Genomic DNA, 21,319 nt, shown 5'->3' on the forward strand with positions numbered 1-21,319 from the left:
GGGGAAACAGCGAGCCTGGCTCTTACCATATGTGAATATGCCGGCAGGACTCTTGAAATCAGAGGCAGGTTTAGACATTGTTCATGAGGGGACAGACCAGGTCACAGTTTTAAAGAAGGGGGACACATTTCTAAAATGTGTAAAAATGTGTTGAGACTAAAATTTAATGCCTGACTACTTAGCAATAATAAACTGTGTATTATTGTTACATTTAGTATGAAAATCAATGCAAAAATAAAAAACGATACATAGCGTGAAATAGTATTGATAAATAATATCCTGCTATTGTTATATCCTATTTTATCAATGGATTATAAGAAAATCAGGCCTCTAAACACATTCAGGTAAAAACAACCGCATCCTTCCAACATAGTAGCAAGAGACCAAAAGGAGAATCTCTTCGAACTTGTTTGACTTTTTAACAAGACATGTTGTCATTTCATGCAGAGGTTCTGGTCTGATCGGCCATAGAGCTGTAGGCCCATTCTGCTTTACCCAGAAGGCAACTTTCACTTTGTGACTCTGTTTGGGGTGGCACCAAAGGGTCCAGGTGCCACCACTGGACAACGTCTGGCTAAAAGTCACTAATTTACAAAGTAGATATTGTTTGTATAATATTTACAAAAAAAACAACGTGTCAAGGAAATGATATGTAGCTCACAGGGGTGCCAAACTATTTCTTGGCCTGGCAGATAAACTTCTTGGAAGCTCGACTGGTTTCCTACCTCACGTTGGCAACAAGACTCTATAGCTCCTGGTCCAAGTGAAGAATTAGGCCAGCACATACACCCATGTACCTCCTTGTCTTTATGCTCAGCGAATAAGATGCGGCATTTTCCATAGCAATCCAGCAAATAGGCATATTTTAAAAAATGGCAAACTATTTCTTCAAAGTGAACTAAATGCAAAATAACATCATCACCACCACCAAGCAGGGAGGCTGACACCCAGCAGGCCGACAGAACAGAGAGACACAAACAGCAGAAGACAAGAAGAGTCGGGAGGTACATTCAGAAAAGTGTGGAGGTATGATTACTTGGTCGAGGAGGCCAGGCAGCTCTTACATTGCAGAGGGAGTGGGTCCTATGACGAGGTGAGTTGATGTCGCTGGGCGTGGACGAGCGGTCTCCGTCGGCTGCGGAGGCGTCGGAGATGACTGAGGGTTGGCGAGAGTGGCAGGGGCTGATCCTGACCACAGCTGGATGTGCCACACACACATACGTTTTGTTGAAAAATACCCAGTTAGTATGAGAAGCCTCCAGGAAAACCCTCTGTTAGTATGTTTAGTCTGTAAAAGCAACACCAAGCAGCACCGAGACTGAGAAGAAGAGCAGATGCAGAAAGAGAGCCTACCCTGTCTGTCCGTGGTGTGTCCGTGGTAGAGGGTCTGCTGGCTCTGACGGATGGCGGCAGTGAGCGGCAGGTCGGCCTGCATCACCCACTCCTGGCTGCCGTTCACCACGGGCTCCGTGGGCATGGCCAACGAGTGGCGCTTCGGTACATCTTTTGTCAAGGTGGCCAGAGACTGCTTCGCCTGGGAGGCACAAGAGAAAGAGAAACTGAGTCGGACTTGGAAGTAAAACAAAATTGCTGACACAGATATACACATTTTTTTTTTTTTAAATCGTTTCAATTCATTTTAAATGAATTTCCGTGCTTTTTGTTTCTGTTTTGTTTATCCTAGTCTTTATGTCTTCATCTCCGTTATCCATTATATATTATGTTTATGTACAAATGTCTTGTACATAAACTCACTAAAGCTCCGTATTCATGCATGCACGCATGCATTGCTGCATCTACAAACATGAACACAGCTATAGCAACACGACACAACTTAATGTGGGACCTTGATAGCTAAATGCAAGATGAGTGGTATTCCATGTTTACTTTTCTTAACAAATCCCATGAAAAGACCAAAACAAACATTCAACTGATATTCAATATGGTATTCCTTTGTGCTATAGAGCGCCACTGTTTTTCAAAAAACAATGAAAAGCAAGACGGTGGAACCGGCCAACATGTCCCTCTATTATTTGCACAGTAGTTTGTTTTGAGTCAATCAAAACATTCAAGCGTTCACCATCCTGTTGCTGTAAATATTCACCCGAGCAACAATAGTGTATTTTTATTCAGCTGAAGTTTCAAACAAATAGTAAGTAAAGTTTATTTATATCGCAATTTTCACAGACAAAGTGTTGTACAAGAGTAGGACAAACTAAAAATGAACACTTAGTGACCAAACAAGGGCCAAAACATTACAAGAGGTAAAAAGCACAATAAAAGAAGGCGGAATTAACAACAACAAAAAACACAACGTAAAAAGCAAGCCAGAGAGCATGATTTTTACCCAAACACCAGAGTAAACATTTGGGTACATCCATCGTTCAATTACATAATTTACTCCTGGTTGGCCATTGTTGGCAAAACACTACAATACCCGGCTGTTTAATGAAATTAATTTCACCTTAAATAAAACTATACATTTTACCTGTTTATAAAGATTCACATTTTCAGCAGGAACAAACTGGCTTAAAGGCTGATGGCTACGGGAGGGTAGGGAAATGGGAAAGTGTTGCGAAATGGAGTCACACAGCATTAGTTTTGGTCTTTTCATGGGATTGTTGACAACAATAAAAAATATTGGAGAACAGCAGCTCTACCCTTTGAAGTTAGCAACAGGCAATATTCTAATACAGCACATTAAAAACTGACCATGTCTGAGCCAGAACTGTACATGTTTGATGTTTTTCCACAGGATTGTGTCGCTGGAAGCCCTTGAAAAGGCATATATAGTGGGTAAGGGAAACACTCGGCACCCACAGGGTTTTAAATAGAAAAAGAAGAGGAGAAAAAAGAAAGGTAGAAATATATGTTGTGGCTTTGTTACTTTGTAGCGATGCAGCTCTTGCACTGATGTACCAACAAATCTGATCTGTGATGCAGCTTGGCGTAAGAATCTGTGGGTGGTTACGACTCGCCGAGGGAGGAGAGAGATTAATGACACACAGACTGACAACTGTACCTCCGAGGCACCGACACAGCCACACAGAAAAAAAGGCATGAATTTCTTCCTCAGCCTGGAGAAAGAAACACTGCTTTTAGGGAGGGGAAGGGATGAGGATGCAGAGCAGCTTACTGCATGCGTTTGAACTGATTGGAAACACACACCTTCTTTGCATTTATGCCATAAACACCAGATAACAATGCTAATGGGACACTTTTGGGCTCGACTTTTTAATTCAGCAAAGTTGTGACCGTGTTTGTGTGCAGGGTGACCCACCATGGTGAGCTCGGCCTCCAGCTCTTTGACCCTGTTCTCCTTCATGTCCATCTGAGAGCGCAGGATGTTGGCTTGTTCTGTGGCTTCTTTGGTCTGCCTCCTCAGGTCCCACTTCTCCCTCTCCAGCACGTCCTTCTCCTTTGCAAGGGCTTTCACTGCATCCTCACTCTCCTGAGGATCACACACACACACACACACACACACACACACACACACACACACACACACACACACACACAAAGACAGGGTTAATCCTTGTCAACCTCCTTTTGAACGATCAATGGAGCGCAGCATTTGAGTCAAGGAGCATATCAGAGCTATTTTCTATCGTATAACCTGTTTCAAAACATGAAAAAAGGGTGGATACATGATGACACTATGGAGACAAATTATTGTAATAATCACAATAACACATCTAATATATATATATATATATAATATACAGGCCAACAGCCTTTTTTTCTAAATCGCAAGCATTAACCTTTTTTATTGTGATCAAGATGTAAAACTCTACACAATATGTCCCCCTATTGAGCGTTCATGAGCAATATATAAACATTTAATGAAGCCTTTAAAGCACACTATGATGTGTTTGTGCACAGATATAAAGCCATTTCTAAGTGTTTGTAAATCTACAGTATTTGTCAACAATTATAACTTTGCCTACGAAGACATAACTTATATTATTACAATGGTGTTTTACGATAATTTCATTCATTAGTAGTTCATGCAGCAGCCTACACTTACGGGTGACCACAGGAGGAGTCATAGCAATTTCATGAATAAACAATTACATTTACCTTAAACTACATTGTAGTGTGTTATAAAACCATTTATCAAGCGCTTACATAAGACTGATGCTCTAAGGAAGGACTTTAAGTGAAGTAGTACCACATTGGGAGACATTTTACAGCTAAAATGTAAAAATAATAATAATAATAATTTGTTAGTGGCAAAACTCTGTTACTGAGACACTGTCTTTGGCTTTTCTGCACTGATATTTCTAGTTGTATTTACAATAAGCCAATGCTGATCAATGGACAGGTTACCTTTCGGTGTTGGTCGTAGTTGCGTATGAATTCTCGCAGCTGGTCTTCTCTGCTCTCCAGTGTTGCGTACAGCTGCTGCATCTGACTCACCAAATCCGCCTTCTCCACTTTTAGACGTTTGCGGTCAGCTTTCATAGCTGCGACACACAGAACAACACATTCACAAACTGAGCAGCACACACAGATGTAAATCAAGGATCATTTTTAACAGCCAATTTCACTGTCAAACAAAGAAGTGTCAGAGAGATTTGGCTGCTTGTGAATCAGAAAATACTTTGCAATTGCAGAAGGGAGCCACTAGGTGGCACTGTGGCTTCTGTTACCGAGGGGCTGCAGACTTCTTTTTTTCATTTTCATTTAGATAAAATGATGAAATCATTCCAAAAGATAATTAGCACAGTAGCACGTGTTCATTCATTCATTTAACTGTTTTGGCTGGCATGTGGAGGCTGTTGGCTCATCCCAGAGAAGACCAATTGGATATCATTTCTTTTAACTTTCAGAGAAAACGCAACAGCCATGATGCAACTGGTGGGGCTCTTTGCAAGCAATATTAACAATGCTTCTTTGAGAGTTTATGCTCAACAGAGAGACAAGACTGGAACCTGCACTTTTCATAACTGCATGCATGTGTCATTCAGGAGGCATTCCTCCTGACAACGGTTCAGTCTCTTCATATTTTACACTCAACATTCAAACCAGTTTTTCTGCAGTTACACAACACAGTTTACGAGCTTGCAGCTTACCAGCTGAGACTCAGAGCAGGGGAGATAACAATGCAAAGCAATACTGTCGAACTAAACTAAATATTTCGACAGTACTATTTAGTTTCGTCCACATTTGCCTTTTTCGGTTTTCTCTCCTATTTTTGTTACAAGAAATGATCCTTGATGTGGGATGGACTGTTTTTACTCCCTGGGTTCGATAGGGTTCATTTTGTTTTCAAACAAAAAATGAACGCTGCATTCCAGTTTGCATCAATACCACATTAATATTTCAGAGCAAAGCTTCTATTGTATGATTGATAGTATAGTTAATTAAAATGAGGTGAACCTGGAGTCTTCTTGGCTGCTCATCAGGGCCGACACCCATTTCTTACCAATGTTGAAACACACGCACATATATAAAATCTTGTCTACCGTCATAAAAAACAAGACGTTAACACAACTAATCTTCTGAAAGATTGCACATTTTCCATTAAAGTGCACATGTGTAACACCTTTGGCACATACATACAAAACAGATTCACCTTAAAATGGATTTTAAAGACATAGCCCTCAGCTTTTTATGACCACAAACTTTATTTTTGTTTTGAAGCAAAGCTCTTTATGTGTTAACATAAGCTTATTTTATACTATGATACCAGTTTTTACTCATTGTTGAATTGATCTCTGTTGCTTTTAGTATGTTTTATTACTGGTGCTTCACTGTTTATTATTATGAATCGGTGCTGTAAGATAACATTAAGTGTCATGAAAGATGCCATAAATGTATTATTATTGATATTATTATTAATATTGTTATCATTATTGGTAGTTCACTACTCAATGTTGAAACTTGAAGCAATGTCAGTCTGGAGGAGGACAAGAAGGTTTGCAATGGATTGTAACAGATTTGAAAATGAGCTTCATTTTATTATTCCAGTGATCTTTTTACCAGCAGCCACGCAATACTGGCTTGAGTAAGATAACAATGATGGATGATGCACAAATACTGAGTTGACGAGCAGTCAGAAAATCCACTGAGGCATGTGTTTGACAGAAACAGATAAGTTAGTCCTGAATTTGTAAAAATATGATGTGTATTACATAAATAAAACAACTTATGTTGGTTCAGTTAGAACGAGATGCTTCAAAACAATGATTCTAATCGTGTTAGTGTTCGAGACAACTAATTTGAAGGAAGCAGACCTTCTGGCCATATTTGCCTCTAATTGTTTGCTATCCTTGACATCAAGGGTAAGAAATGTAACATGTCACTGTGAGAATGTATGGAATTCAATATCAAATATGTAAGTTAAGTATATTTAAGAAAACTCGAGAGATGAGGGAAACATATTTTGTCAGGATTTGGTAAGGGTAAAAACAAGTCCTATTAACAGCACTGACAGCTGTATATGCTGTATATTTCACTGTTCCCTGAAAGGACTCTGGGGGGTTAGGTGTGACAAAAAGATGCTCGTGCTGGCTGCTGACCTTGTAAGGCCTCCTTGGCACGGTCCAGCTCCTGCTCCTTGTCACCCAGCTGCACTCGGAGCTCGGTGGCAGAGAGCAGATTGGCAGAGCAGCCTCCCTGGGTCTCCTCCAGGTCCTTACTCAACATGTCCTTCATTTGCCTCAGCAGGTGGACCTCCTCTTGGAGCTGGACCACCTCCTCACGCAACAACACTGAGGGAGAAAGAGAGTTTGAGAGTTTAATGTATGCAGAAGAGGAATGAGGACACTAGAAGTGCGGAATTGAGAATATGAAATCATTGGAGAGGTGAAACAAAAAAAAAAGCTAAAGAATGACTGAAGGAGAAGAAAAAAAACAGATTAAAAAAAAAGCGAAATACAAGTCGCATAAAATGAAGGAAGTCTTATTGGACACCTGGAATTTAACAAAGAGAGCATGATTATGCAGCACACCATAAAATATGCATTTAAATCAGCATATGAAACCACTCAAGTCTCCCAACTCCCCCTCAGCTGTGGCCACAGGGCTTAAAGAAACTCAGTGCTGAGTGACAGACTCAGGACTGAAACCTGCGAGGGTAGTAGGTAAGTGAGCGACAGCAGTGTGATAAGATTTAATAAAGTATCAGCGACACACACTCGAGGCATGCTCCTCAGTGCTGTGTTTTTCTTCCACTGTGATACGCCTCCCAACCCTCAGGGGAAACAGCGAAAACAAACAGGAGCAAGAAACGAAGGAGAGGACACAGCGAACTGAAGAGGGAATTAACGGACAGGAGCTGGTGGACATGTTTGCTGAGCAGCAGGGAAAAGATAAAATAGATACGAAGAGATGTCTAATGGGTTGAATTGTAGTCCAGTGAGGGAAACCATGCAGCAACGGAGGAACAATGTCATAATGATTTATATTGCGCATGTAAGGGCAGAAGGTTTGTTACAGAAGAATGGACTATTTTCACATGAATAGAGACAAATGACACACACAAGCAGCCAAAACATTCAACTTCACAGTAAAATCTGCAGCCCCTGATGATAAACGTGTAATTCAACACCAAACAACGTCATGATCCCTTAATGCGCTAGGAGATGGAAAAGCACAATAAAAAGAAAGCTTGCAACTTGGATAATGCAGGAAGATTAGTTGATTAATCAAGTAGTGGATCAGTAGAACATTTATTATTTTGTTTAACAATCTTTGAAGTGATCTATAAACTTCTATCTCCAAACATGCAGATTTAGTTCTTCTCTACATGGCTATGAATGCTATACATTTCAGTTTTGGATAATATTTTTCCGCCAAAATTTGCAATTTCAGATCAGGAACTTGTGAAGTTCCTGAATGTCTGCAGATGACTTCACTGCAATCCATGTGGAACCAACCGACCTTCAAACACACGCCCTCCCTGTATGGAAGGCTGCTCACTTGGCTGGAAAATGTAACGAGTAAAAACTGTAGACTGTGCCTTTAATTATATGCAGATCCCTTGCAAGACTCCATGAAAAATTATGTAAAACTCAAGAGCAAGAATGCATGCAACAAAGTGCGTAAGTGTGTGTGTTTGTGTGCACGTGTGTGACGTGTGAGAAAAGAAAGAAGGTCTCTGCAGGCCTGCGGCCAGACCTCGTGGGGCTGCAGCAGCGCCGATAAGAGAGGAAGGGACACGCCATCGGTCTCTGTCGACTCAGGACTATGGAATCACACCGGGCAGCTCTGCGCTACATGTGACAAAAATAGTTTGTTTCCCTGAGAGAGCAATCGTTTAAAGTCGTCTTGCAGCTCAAATCCGCTTATTCATCTGTTTACCTACAGGCTTTCCTATATTTGTCGCGGGGAGCCCAGCTGCTGCTTTTAATGCCACTGGACAGAAGTGTGTGTTTTTGTACGTGCCTTATTGTGCTTGATTTAATCTGCAACTTTAAAGAGGCCGTTTAAATTATCAGCTGCTCTTGCTGTGATGTGAAGGTTGATCTGCTCTTGTCGTTGGCAGGAACAGTTTTATTTAGCAGATGATTTGTTCATCACATTAGTCCTAATTGATGAGTCTTTTCCTCTTTCACCTCAGAATCTAGGAGTAGTATATTTAGTATAATCACACATACAACATTAGCTTGTGTGACATCATTTACTTCAGGTACATTTACAACTGTGCTATAATTGTGTCTTGAGGAGTCTTTACAGTGGATTTAGTGAGAAATGTGTCTAATTTGCAGATACATCTGTTCCATAATTCTCCCAAATCCAATTTTGCATTTATTCCCAGCGTCATCCTCTAAAATGCGCCGACCCACAAACACGCTCTCTGGTGGGTTTCTTACTAATCAAATTGTGTGTAAAATCAGGGCAAATAACACTTCCAAAGATCTTTCAATCTCCTCTGAATTTGTGGCCATTTCACGTCTACGAAATGTGTGAAGAGACACACAGAAAATATGCTTTATTGCACACTAACTTGCATTAAAGCCACAGACACAAATCATCTCCCGATAGATAACGTGTCTTCACATGCACTGGTTTATGCAATCTTAAAAGCTATTTAAATTGACAGGAGTCACATAAACTGCACACAGCAGTACTCCGTTTACATCTGGGCTCTCTCAGCTCTGACCCTGGAGTGCTTGAGCAGGGAGCTCGGTCGAGCTATTAGAGTCCTCCCACAGACGAAGAGAGGCCACTCTTCGTCGTTTTCAGCAGTGGCCCATTCTATTAATTTCTCATCCAAGCCTGATTAAAGTGTCCATCAAAGCCAGAGAGGTCCTGGCCATCACTCCCAGTCCCTTTCCCCGCTGCATAGCAGAGCCTTCACAAGCTAGCGCAGACACACACATACACAAACACACAGAGCGAGAGAGTTGGGGAGGGGTGTGCAGTGGCTGTTGGCTCGTGATTAGGCTTGACAAAACGCAGAGGCATCACTCTGTGCTTGGCAAGGGAAAGAGGGACCAGGAAATGTGTGGATTGGCGGTCAAAGACCTGAACTAGCCTCCTCTGAAGCGTATGCAGGATTAAAGTTAAGCTATTTATATACATGAATGATCAAAGATGCTTAATGTGAGCTGTGTTGGAATATTGAGTTTGGATGAGAAGTTCAATTTAAAGTTTTTGTTCTTGTTGCAAAAACTCTATCTTTAATAAAACAGTTTCAGACTGCTTACTTGATGGAGTTAATATTGTAAGCTTCTTTTGACAATGAGGTCTCATTTCAATTCAGCGTTTAAAATGGTTAAAGGGTCAGTTCACCAAAAAATGAAAAATAAATATTGTTAATATAATATACTGTGTATGCTAGTTTTGGATTCATTCAACTAAGTATTGAGAAATCTGTGTCTGAGATGTCTTGAGAATGTCCCGGTTAGAAACTGTTACCATGGTGGTTTGTGTATTACCCAAATAACATTGCGATGAAAAATGTTTAATTTTTTTAATATACAGTAAAATGTTTAATGCTATAAGTGTCACAAACAGCAGAATTTTCACAACCACATAACCTACGTGGCTCAAATACTTTGTGTCGTGGCCATTGTTCAAACAAATAGCCCTTACAATGATAATGGGTAACGGGTAAGTGAGAACATACATTTGTTTGAATATGCTGAACTACAATTGAAACATTATGAAAAACACTAATTTAATAGAAAATAACAAACCCATGAAAACACTATAGGGTAATAAATGATGGAGAGGGGTGTCCCTCCAAAGTGACAGCAGCTATTCTGCCCTGAGGAGTTACGATGCACACGGTTGTCACTTGACGAACCTCAGCCTCCCTGACAATTAAAATCTGTGTAATTTTAGTGAGTACAGTGGTTCTGCTCAACTATTTCTGCACTACACAAAGCCAGAGGCGATGCTGCGTTTTCCTCTCCTTCAACCTCTCAGGTACAGTAACTGACAGTGTGATAACAAGGTCATACACTTGTAACTTTACTACTGTATCATACAGCGCTGCAACAACAGTGTTTTTAGTAGAAGTCTCCTGTGAACAACCAAAGCATATTAAACTGTCTTGGAGGAGTTTCAAGCGCAAGAAACAAATCTTCAACACAATTCTATCACCTTCAAATACCTGCTGAAATGTTCGGGATGTGTGACAATAACATAATTACTGTGGCCTTTTTAAAACAGATGCTTTAACCCTGACACTGTCATTTCCAAAAAGGTACATTCTTTCTTGCCGCAGTCCTGCCCTTGTAAACAACAGCATAACATACACTGCTGCTGTGTGACAGACATGTCGAGGTAGGACAGGAGGCCTGCTAGGTCTGGTTTAACAGCTTTAGCTCACATGGAACAAAGGTATTCACAGATCACTGCTCAAGATATGACTATGAAAACTGCTCTTGAAGTACAGGATTGGGATTTGTTTTTAATTTCAACAACTTATCCTTCACACTTTTCAATCTTCTTCCCCCTTGTCTCCTGTGGTATTGTTGCTCAGTTGTAATATGCTATATGTGAGGTGGAGAAGGGTTGTGTGTACGTGAGGAGTTGTTCAGGAAAATTGGAGCTTGAGGATGAAAACAGTAATGGCTTCCTACAGAATCTGCTACGATATGTTTTGCTGTAGCATTGCAGGGTTTGGAGCTAAATCAGCAAGACATCAAAGCAACGCCATTTAATGGTGCATTTCTCACACAAATTACAATGCAGAAAATAAATAAATCCCCAAACATAGGAAGACCAATATCAAAGTATTATTTCAATAAAATTAGAAGCAATATATGAAATGTTCACTAGGGATGTAAAAAGCAGAAATACAACAAAAGCTTTTCTGTAACTCGCTGATAGGAGTTTGAGCCATTTCAAACAACGAGGAAGGTTTTTTTTAAATGCTTCATCAAAGTCTTCAAAAAAGCTTTGCCGAGAATGAACCAGTACAAAACAAAAACTGTGTTTCCCGGGACAGCAAACTGGGAAACATTACGTAAGGGAGTACCTGCAATGCAGGTTGTGTTGATTCAAACTGTCAGACTCCCTGAAGAAAGCGAGCCACCGTCTTGTCTCTTGTGAACTAAATTATACAGCGACGACTTGAATAAATTAACTCCTGCTTATGTTGACCTCAAAGACACAATAAGTTACATTCGTGCTCTACAGTAACATAAAGTCATAACCAGTCTTTTAATCATAATCTGCTGGGTGTTTACACTTATGTCAGCTTTGTATTTTGAGTCCTGCAGTAAAAACTGAATTTAATGAATGATGGCTGGAAAAAAACTGTAACAAAAATATACTAACAGCTGCAAAGAAAACCTTGCTGAAGCTTGCTCTGTGGAAGCTTTACAAATACAATTCTCTCATTGCCAACGAGTCAACATTTTGGTCAAACGACACAAGCAACAGAAGCTAAGAAAATCTTTTGTCTGCATGGTTAATCTACGTAGTGTATTGTACATTTGGTTGCCAATTACATCTGCAGATCACTTTTACCCGATGGGTTAAATGTCCGTCAACTAATTAAGCGATGAAACTAATCAAAGTCGATATTAGACATGTTCTAATTGATTGAATTGGCCTGCAGACATTCACTTATGAAATTAAGTGGATGAGATAGAGATGAAAATCAACAACAGAATAACAACAGAAGAAGAACAACAGAATGTAATCCGGAAGTGTTTGGAAATATATACGTTATTATTTATTATCTAATCCGTAATGAGCATGTACTGTACTCATCATTATATTCATGAAGAGCGTTCCCCTGTTGCTGGTCAATTGTTTGGTTTGTTCTTGTGTGTGCATGTTTGAAAGCCATCTCTTCACTATACTACGAGAGAAGCACATGTCTGCTGAGCTCTGGCCTCCGCTGATTACAGTATAGAGATTAGTCGAGTTCGCTCTGAGAGAAAACAGCAGTCTGCTTCAGCTCTTAATTAAACTCATTGTGCAAGTAACACTATACTCTTGACGGGCAGGAAAAATAAAGCGTGGATGGACTAAAATAAACCCTGCCAGTTGTGTATTAACAACAAGCATGCAATAAGCCTCATCTTATTTATAATCTGTGTTGCTCTAGAGTGCTTGTGCATATGACACTCAGTCTGTCTCAGGAGAGTTAGGCTGCACAGGAGATAATATGTAATATAGTATAGTGGATAGCACTTGTCACCCTGAATCGTCTATTTAAAGGTACGCCTGGATGTCTTAAACCTTATCTTGTGTTTTAAACTATGCTAGCAGCATTGCTCAATAGATGTGGTCTTTAGTCCACAACAAAACAGAATCTAGTACGTGTGCTTTTAGTTGAAATGACTTATCAACTATTAGATGGATTGTTGTGAAATTTGGTACAGCCATTTGTGTTCCTCTCATGATGAAATGTAATAACTTTGTAGATCCCCTGACCTTTACACCTCTAGCAGATAAACATTTCTGTTTGTCTAAAACGTCAAACATCATATCTGCATAACTCGAAACACTGCTATTAGAACGTCTTAGCATGCTCCAACTCTTAACTTAAGACAACGAACACAGTACACATTAAACCTACTAACCATCAGCAGGTTTAATGTTTAGCCTCTCATAGATGCTAGCATGGCTGTAAACTCTAGCTACTAAATCAAATAAGTCAAGCAGACAAAAAACACAACTCTTGTAAAACTGGTCCAAATTTTGTGAAATCGATGAGATTTAAAAGAAACATTCTCTGATCCTTGAGGTGTCAGTTTACAACTCGAGACAAAAGGACAGACAAAATACTAAAGAAGCACAACATGACAGAAAGAGAGGGAAAACGAGAGAGAGAAAATACTGCAACTGAGGCTTCACAAATAAAGCCATTCATTCTGTCAGCAGCTACCTGCTGAGTCTCAAATCCCAGGGAGGCCGGGTGGGTGGGTAGGATATGTAGGCTGCAGCGATTAGGGGCTTCTTTTAAATCATCGGCAGGCTTATATTTAGCATCTTCATTGTTAATTTCTGCTACAGTCAAATGAGGAATGTATGTGCTCGGGGAACAGAGGTTTTAGACCTGCTTGGGTTGTAGAGTTTATTTGACATGACCCCCCTCTCCCCGACTTGCAATATAAAACTGAAAATACAAATACAAATGAAATATATGGTTTGGTACATGGAAAAATTCAAATGACAAAACAGTTCAAATGACACAAATGTGACCCTATGCAAATTTTGGAATCCTCGCCTGAATTTTCTTTGTACTAAACCCTCTCTAACTTGTTTCTGCTTCACTTTATCAAAGTCAACCTTTGCAGAGAGAATGTTCATATATTGTTTCATGATTTTGGTAAGAGTCAGACCTTGCAGCTGCATCATTTCAAAGAAATAATCATCCTGAGAGTGCTTTTTTTTCTAGGTGGAACTAAAACCTTTTATTTTATTTCTGTGTCATCTTCATTTATTCTTAACCGGTAACATATAGACAGATATTTACACTTCTGAACAAAATCTCACATGTGTAGCCTTTAATATATCACCCAAATTATTCAAATAGCCCTAGTGTTTGCAGAGATACACTCTTTTTAGTTTGGGAATGCAATTTTCAAAGAAAGGACCTAAAAATAGGGTACAAATAGCGGGAAACTTTTTCAGTGATGTTGATAGGTTTTTTAATTTTCCAGGGGTGGTGAATGAGTGAGTGCCAGAAAAATCTAGTGGGTGCCCAATAAAAGTATGTTTTTAGATGAATTGTGTTAAACTCAAATTTAATGTCATAAATTAATATGGTTATCATGATGGTTATATTTATGCGTGTTGAAAATGTATCTGAAAAATATACAAATCAAACCCCAACTCTGAAAACTTTAAATACATCATCAAAATCCTTTAAAATAACAAAATTAACTAAGTAAATAATATGAAACTGTTCATCACAAACCTAAAACTTGAATAAGACAGTGCTCTCGTCTGAACATCTGGTGATTAAATATAACGGCACACATATTTAGCAGCTTAAATCTCTCTCTCTTTTGAAATAGAGTGTGCCATCAATGGTGAATATATTGGGTTCCTCCCAATTTGAATGCGTCAGAGGAACGCAGCAACATTACTGAAGAGAATAAACTGAACGCAGAGCAAAAACCTCATTCCTGATGCCTTGAAAATATTTTCTGCATCCTGAAAAGAACCTAGATTTAAGGGTCTGGTCAATTTCCTAGTCTGGGTATTGCACTGCCTCTATAATGCGTTAGACTATAAATAATGCATGTTGCTAGCTTTCAAGCCTACCTGACCAGAGTATTCACCACTTAATGGTAATTAATGGCAGTATATGCAGACAAAATGTCCTTTTCTGGTTCAGTACATCTATAAATTTCTAATATATATATATATATATATATATATATATATATATATATATATATATATATATATATATATATATATATATATATATATATATATATCATTGTTTTGTTTTGCCTCTAAAAGATACTTCACATACAGCACTTGAAAAGCAGATAAAATGCTGATATGATTGCAGCATATGTGCCCTCCAGATTATTTGTATGTATGCTGGTCTGGATACTATCTGCGCACGTTTACTAATGTTATGTACAGTCTATTTGTGAAAGTATACTGTATCTTTTGGGAACAGCCTCTATTCATTAATTGCCTGTGGATTACACTACAGCTGAGGTCAGCGCAAGTATGCCAAGTGCAGATAGCTGTAATTGATTCACACGTTTATTATGTACAGATTAGGTATGCTGCCAAGGATGTGCCACAGGAGGAGCACCGGGAACTTGGACAAGGCTATTTAGATTTCTTGACTGCTGTCAAGAGTTGCATGAGTAAAAAAACATACTTTGACTCTCACTTGACACCTATATCATCCATTAATTCACTGTGCATGAGTTGGGTTTAGCCAGCGATTAACCTGACTGACATTGTGTCCAAACAGGATACAACGAGTCTTTTGATTTCAGCAAATGAGGTGATTTTTCACAGAAATTGTAGTATTTATGAGCATATCCTGGTTTTCAATTCAGTCAATCACGATGACCCCTGTCCCTCTTAAGCCCCACCCTCTCATTGCCTCCATTTGTCATACTGCAGGGGACATGTCTGTTTTGACTAAATGTGTCACCCCTACCCTAAGCAGTAAGAAATGAACCCTCATACACTTTAGCTGACTTAATTTAACCTGTGCAAAGTGCCCGAGTGGAGGAAGGTGTGAGGGCTCCTCGTGAATGTATGTCGGAGGTACTTTGTGAATTTAAATGACCTGGACAGAGAGATTTGTGGGCAGTAAGGTTAATATTTCATACTGTATGAATAATAATAATGTATTGAATAACTTGCTCCAAAGTTTACCTAAGAGCCCTCAAACCCTTTTACTATGGGACAGTGCTGAGCCCTCCTGGACTTAGAGGGAACATGTGTCAAAGTCTGCAAGTCCATGAGGGCAGAAACTGGAATTGGATCTTAGCATCTACAAAACAGCGGATGAACAGAGTAATCAGTGAACGGGCGGTGTCCATGAGGCCGACCAACTTACATAAGCCACTGAGGACCAAAACGCCACAGGCCATATTGTCCCCATTGAATCAGTAGTGGGAACTCAACATCTGTCAGAAACAGCAGGATCTCGTCTGCGGAGAACTGGAAATCTACATGATTTAATACACAACCTCCCTCATGACAGAATAATTTCCCAAGCTGCATGACATGATGGAGCTGCTACTGAAGCTGGTGTTTGTCTTTAAAATTATTACTGATTAGTTTGAATTATGTAAAAATATGCCAGCAAATACCTGTTCTGATTAATATTCAATCTAAAACTGGCGCAGATGATGAAAGTAACAATGCTCCTTAATAGGCTTAGGGTGTAGCTCGCTCACAGAGACTGAAGTGGAATTATTCTAAAAAACAAAACAACTAAACGATGCCTCATCAGAGATAAGGGACATCACAACAAAGCTGGTGGTGTGAAGCTTATGGTGAGGGGACCATCTGTCTCTTTTTTTAGTGCAATCGGTCAAACACATTATCTTCTGCAATTCTGAGTGATGACCTCCGGGTGGATCTGCTGCAGCAGGAGTCTTGCACAGTTGAATCAAACTAATTTCAAGTCATTCAAACACCACCATAACATCATACATCTTTACGTGCTGTATTGTATGTCAGAGTCCAACAGTATTCACAAGACAAGAGCCAATGCAGTTATTAATGTTCCTCAGTGCTAATCCCTCACATAATATACAAGCTTTGGTATGTCTGCCGCACCACTAAAGTCGGTAATACTGCACAGTATCACACCGAATATCACTCCATTCATGTACAGTGATTATAGAAGATTAACAGATTACTATCCATATGGACATGTAATATCAAGGTCAGCAGATTCTTATCTTTTGTAAAACAATAAATACATCTTGGTTATGAAATAGATTTAGATACATCAGCACTTACTCTAAAGGTCTGTGCCAAAGAATAGATATACAAAAACAAATAATGGAAAATAACCTTAATATTGTTGTAAAAATATAAATGAATTGCAGTAAAAGACAATAAAAAGTTTAAAAAAACATACCAAAAAGTATTTTCAAAAACATCGAAACAAAGTAAAAAATACTCCTCGTGTAGAGTGGACCGTCTTCACACACACACTAACTCTACTACTGCTTCTGTGCTTTGTTTACATGGCCGTTCTAGCCGCTGCATGTGCCCCACTCGTACGTCAGAGGTTACAGCTGACGACGTCGTCACAGAGGCTTAGCACCCACCCTCCGGTTCTCCCTCAGGTAAACACTGCTCTGTCACCGCTGTTGCTGTTGTTTGCACTCTTCATAATGTCAGCATCGTTATTTGCGGGCCGTCGGCTCAGACATGTTGAGAGCCGTGTTGCAAAGAAGCCTACCTAACATCCTGTAAACTGCATTTTAGTGCTGCAGCTAGTTGAGGGTGAGATTGTCAAAAACACGTCAAAAACACAATTGCCGGCTACTTTGATGGCTGGAATTGTGTTTTCTTATGTTTTTGTGACTTTTTTTAAAAAACAAAATGGAAAAAGGTATCTGGCTCTACCTTTCTCTAATGTGGATAATGTTGGGTTTTCTCAGTCTTCCATTATAGCAAATTAAATATATTTTGGGTTTAAGGCTGAGACAGTTTCAGTCATCATTATGAGCTATACAGTCTGTTTTTTCATTATTTGCTGACTTTTTTATTTACTAATAAATTCAGTAATTAATCAAGAATTATAGATTTACAGATAGTGAATGTAATGAAGCATAAGATGTCATGTAAGGTATACGTACTTACAATGTATGTATTAAGTATTGTTTTTAAATAAATGTACTTTCCACCATTGCATTTGTATCACCCATTTTCTTCTTACATTCCTATCATACAAGCAATGCAGGCAGTTATTAACACACGTAAAATTGAGCCTGTTCACACACTGCCAACTCAAGCTACTCATATGGTCAACACTATTTCCTCTAATACACACAAACAACATATTTTCAACTCCTCTATGTCCATTGCTATCTGTCACTCACCGGCCTTCCCCTCCTCCTTCTCAGACCTCATGTCCTCCTTGGCACAAGCTCCACTCGACTCCACTGTCAACTGTGGTGTGAGCTCTCATAGCAGGTGAAAAAAAGAAAAGAAAACACAGACATGTATCTGTACAGACCAGTGCACACACCATTCAAACCAACGCACACAACACACCACCTCAGCCGGCCGCTCCTAGCCCTCGCTGCTGAGGCTCCACCCAGACAGGTTACCAGGAAGCCGTCCCCTATAAGCCACTCAGCTACATTTCCTGTATCTCTTCCACTCTCTACCTGTTTAGTGACACACCCTGTGGCAGCCAGGACAACTTTCACCCCACGCCCACTCCTGATTTTCATCTCTCCCCCCTAGTGTACGAAGGGATGAGGGGGAGGGGAATACAAACTGCACCTGAAGCCTCAGGTACTAACCCAGGTGAGTCAGTGGAGCGTTCACGCCACCTGATGGCCGGGAGCTAACAAAGGACAGCGTGTGCAATTACACTCGGCGACTGAACAGAAAACAATACTCCCCTCTATATGCGAGCTATGCACTCCCCCTGAGCCCACAGTGCCTTTGTACCCTACATGAGTTTACATTACTCACTTCCTGAATGTGTATGTGGGTTTTGGCCAGAGGAGGTAGGAATGTAAACTCTGAATACAAATTCTCAAAATATCAACTCCAGTACAAACGCCTCAAAAAATGGTGATACAGAGTTCATGCTTCCCACCAAACTGCATTAGCTCTATACTTGTTGATTATTAATAACAATTCTATATTATATTTAACCGAGAAGGGATTTTTCCATGGACTTCTCTCCTGCATATCGAATAAGGACAGTTTGTGTCATGTTAGATAGGAACTCAGATGTGTGTGGAGAGTAAATAGGGTTTTGGTTTGTCCTGAGGTCTTGAGGCCTTAAACCCTAAGGCAGGTACAGGTGTTATGAGGAAAACAGATAGTGCTGCAACTGAATTAATTCAGACTGCACAGCCTGGCTGGATTTAAATGCATAGTGGAATTTTCGTACCATAACTAGCATGCTGAAGCACACGTCCAGGCACAATATGTGTGGTTTGTGTGCAAGAGAAAGACAAGTTAAACCTCTTCCACTTAGAGACGTGACAGCAGTTCAAAGCGAGCATGCCATTTGTCCTGCCTGTCGGAGGAGGACATTCAGTGTTTCAGCTCCTTCCAGAGATCAGATGTGCTCTAACCACACACTTGTCACATGAGGCAATGGATCTGTCAATCACACGCTGACACCTCAAGGATTACTGCCAGGCTCATTTCTCTCTGACTGATCTGAGCTGAGACAAAAGATTTCAAACAATGTGGTGGATACAATTAACGCCTTATTAGAAGATAGCAGAGGTTTTGAACGTATAATTTTGGTCACGTTCGTAGTATTTCAGCTACAATATCTCACGGAATTAAATTTATAGAATTTTAACATGCCGACAACAACCACTTTGTTGTATTTAGATTAAAATTGTAACCTGTTTGACTCAAGCTGCTTTTAACTTGTCTGAAGAGCGACAGCGTTTTTCATGAATAAGAACATTTTGACCAAATGTAGCACTTCATAATTTGAAGGTCATGCTGTAGCCTGCCTCTCAGCTACACTGAATTGTATTCACAGCGTTGCTTTTATCCTGACAGTTCTTCAGTCTGAAATGTTCCACTGCTCAGTGTTCTTATTCTTCGGCTTAACTCCCTGTATCACTATGTCATTAATTTGCTTTGCTCACATTAAAGCCAGAAGAAATCCTTAAAGGCCTTCTTTTTCTACACCCTCCATCGTATTGCTCTCGCTTCTCTCAGCTGCACACGGGTGACCTGTCAGTCTGCATTATCAGTTCTGGGGAGCGTTGATAGAGAGCTGGGATGGAGCCGCATTAAGATATTAGCTGGCCTTAAGAAGGAAAAAGAGGTGAAAAAAAAGAGGAGGGAGACCGAAAGCAATGATGGGCACTGGGGAAGAAGGAGAATGAGTGAGTGAGGTCACCACAATCGCTGCTCATTGCTGGTGGAAATTACATGATGCTTGTCTAATAGCCGCAGAGCAGGCTCTGCTAGCTTCAAGGGGATAGATGGGATGAAAAGATTGGATTCCAGATTATTGAGGGAATTAAATTGCAGACTGTCGGGTTTGGCATCGATGTGCGAACAATACGGAATAATAGCAGTCTCTATGATGAGAAAAAGAAATGGACAACAATACAGACAATTAATAAACTTTATCATCAATACCTTTTATAGTGCGTAATATTACACGCTGGTCAGTTTGATTACTCCACACGAGGGATCAAGAGAGACTATTATCTTGAGTCGTACAGGCCTCTCTATAAAACATTTTATTTGTCTGACAGTGATTTGAGAAGATAAGTGTCCTTGCTGCGATGCAATAATTGCACATTACAATACAACTCAGGCACAATTAACTTCAATAAAGCTGCAGATTAAAGCAAATTGCAAAGTAAAATGATTTTCTCTGGTGAGAAGTCGATCCAGTCTCAGAGTCTTATTGCGCCACACATCGGGTGACAAAATATGTTATCTAGCTGCGATAAATCAAAGCATAGCAGTGAACTGTTGGGCCCTGGAGGCCAGGTATCAACCGTGGCTGTCTGATTGTTCTCACACTCTTAGCCGGCGCAGGCCTTTGCTCCAGCGTTAACCTCGCAGTCAACTCGACAGCTCTGTGTCTTTTAACTGCCAGGATAAATCTCCGAGCACACTTCCTGCTGTCACCAAGGCAACACCTTGTATTTTCCAGCAGCACCGTACCTTTGCCCAGCGCGCAGTCCGGGGTGCCAAAGTCCATCAGGCTGGATATCTCTGTCGGGTAGCACATGTCCGTCACAACTGTCTTCTGTCTGTGATGCACTGATGGATCTGCAGGGGAAAGATATTACGAATCAAAGTCAATTCACGCCATCAGATGAATTCAAATGTTCATTATCTCATCAAAACGTCTTATTTGTATTCACACAGCAGGGTTGTTTTAGTGTGTTGGGCTCATACTAACATTGTGTCGACAACCGGCGAAATCAGATAAAGCATTCTGACATTATGTCAATTTCGACACGCACTCCTGAGCTTTCGGACACGTTGCAAATATGAATCTGTCCTACAAATCACTCCATTTGTCATCGGCATTTAATAATCAAGCTCAAACTAATGATTCATGCTTGTCTCATTATGTTACAGCGTTTGGCTGAATTTGTACTCTTTTTTTTGCTTTATTTTAGATCACTCCGTGATAATCTTTCATATCTTTTCCCGTTTCTTTGTCTCTTTTGTCAACCCATTTATCTGGCTCCACTATACTCGTACGATACCTTTTGGTGCT

At 40.0% G+C, this 21,319-nt stretch overlaps 1 protein-coding gene across 1 annotated transcript in view; it reads right to left on the bottom strand.

The window, feature by feature from the left end:
* Positions 1–21,319, bottom strand: part of LOC137796759 (kazrin-like) — a 96,072-nt gene that overhangs the window by 2,658 nt on the left and 72,095 nt on the right. The window contains exons 4-9 of the mRNA XM_068594865.1: positions 20,755–20,862; positions 6,525–6,716; positions 4,330–4,466; positions 3,281–3,451; positions 1,354–1,534; positions 1,065–1,198 (exon numbers count right to left, since the gene is read on the bottom strand). Of these exons, the coding sequence (XP_068450966.1) occupies positions 1,065–1,198; positions 1,354–1,534; positions 3,281–3,451; positions 4,330–4,466; positions 6,525–6,716; positions 20,755–20,862 (923 nt within the window). The remainder of the gene's footprint in view (positions 1–1,064; positions 1,199–1,353; positions 1,535–3,280; positions 3,452–4,329; positions 4,467–6,524; positions 6,717–20,754; positions 20,863–21,319) is intronic.

This window comes from Clinocottus analis, unplaced genomic scaffold (assembly GCF_023055335.1).
Source record: "Clinocottus analis isolate CAN_PGR_092001 unplaced genomic scaffold, fCliAna1.0.p SCAF_3, whole genome shotgun sequence".
NCBI lineage: Eukaryota > Metazoa > Chordata > Actinopteri > Perciformes > Cottidae > Clinocottus > Clinocottus analis.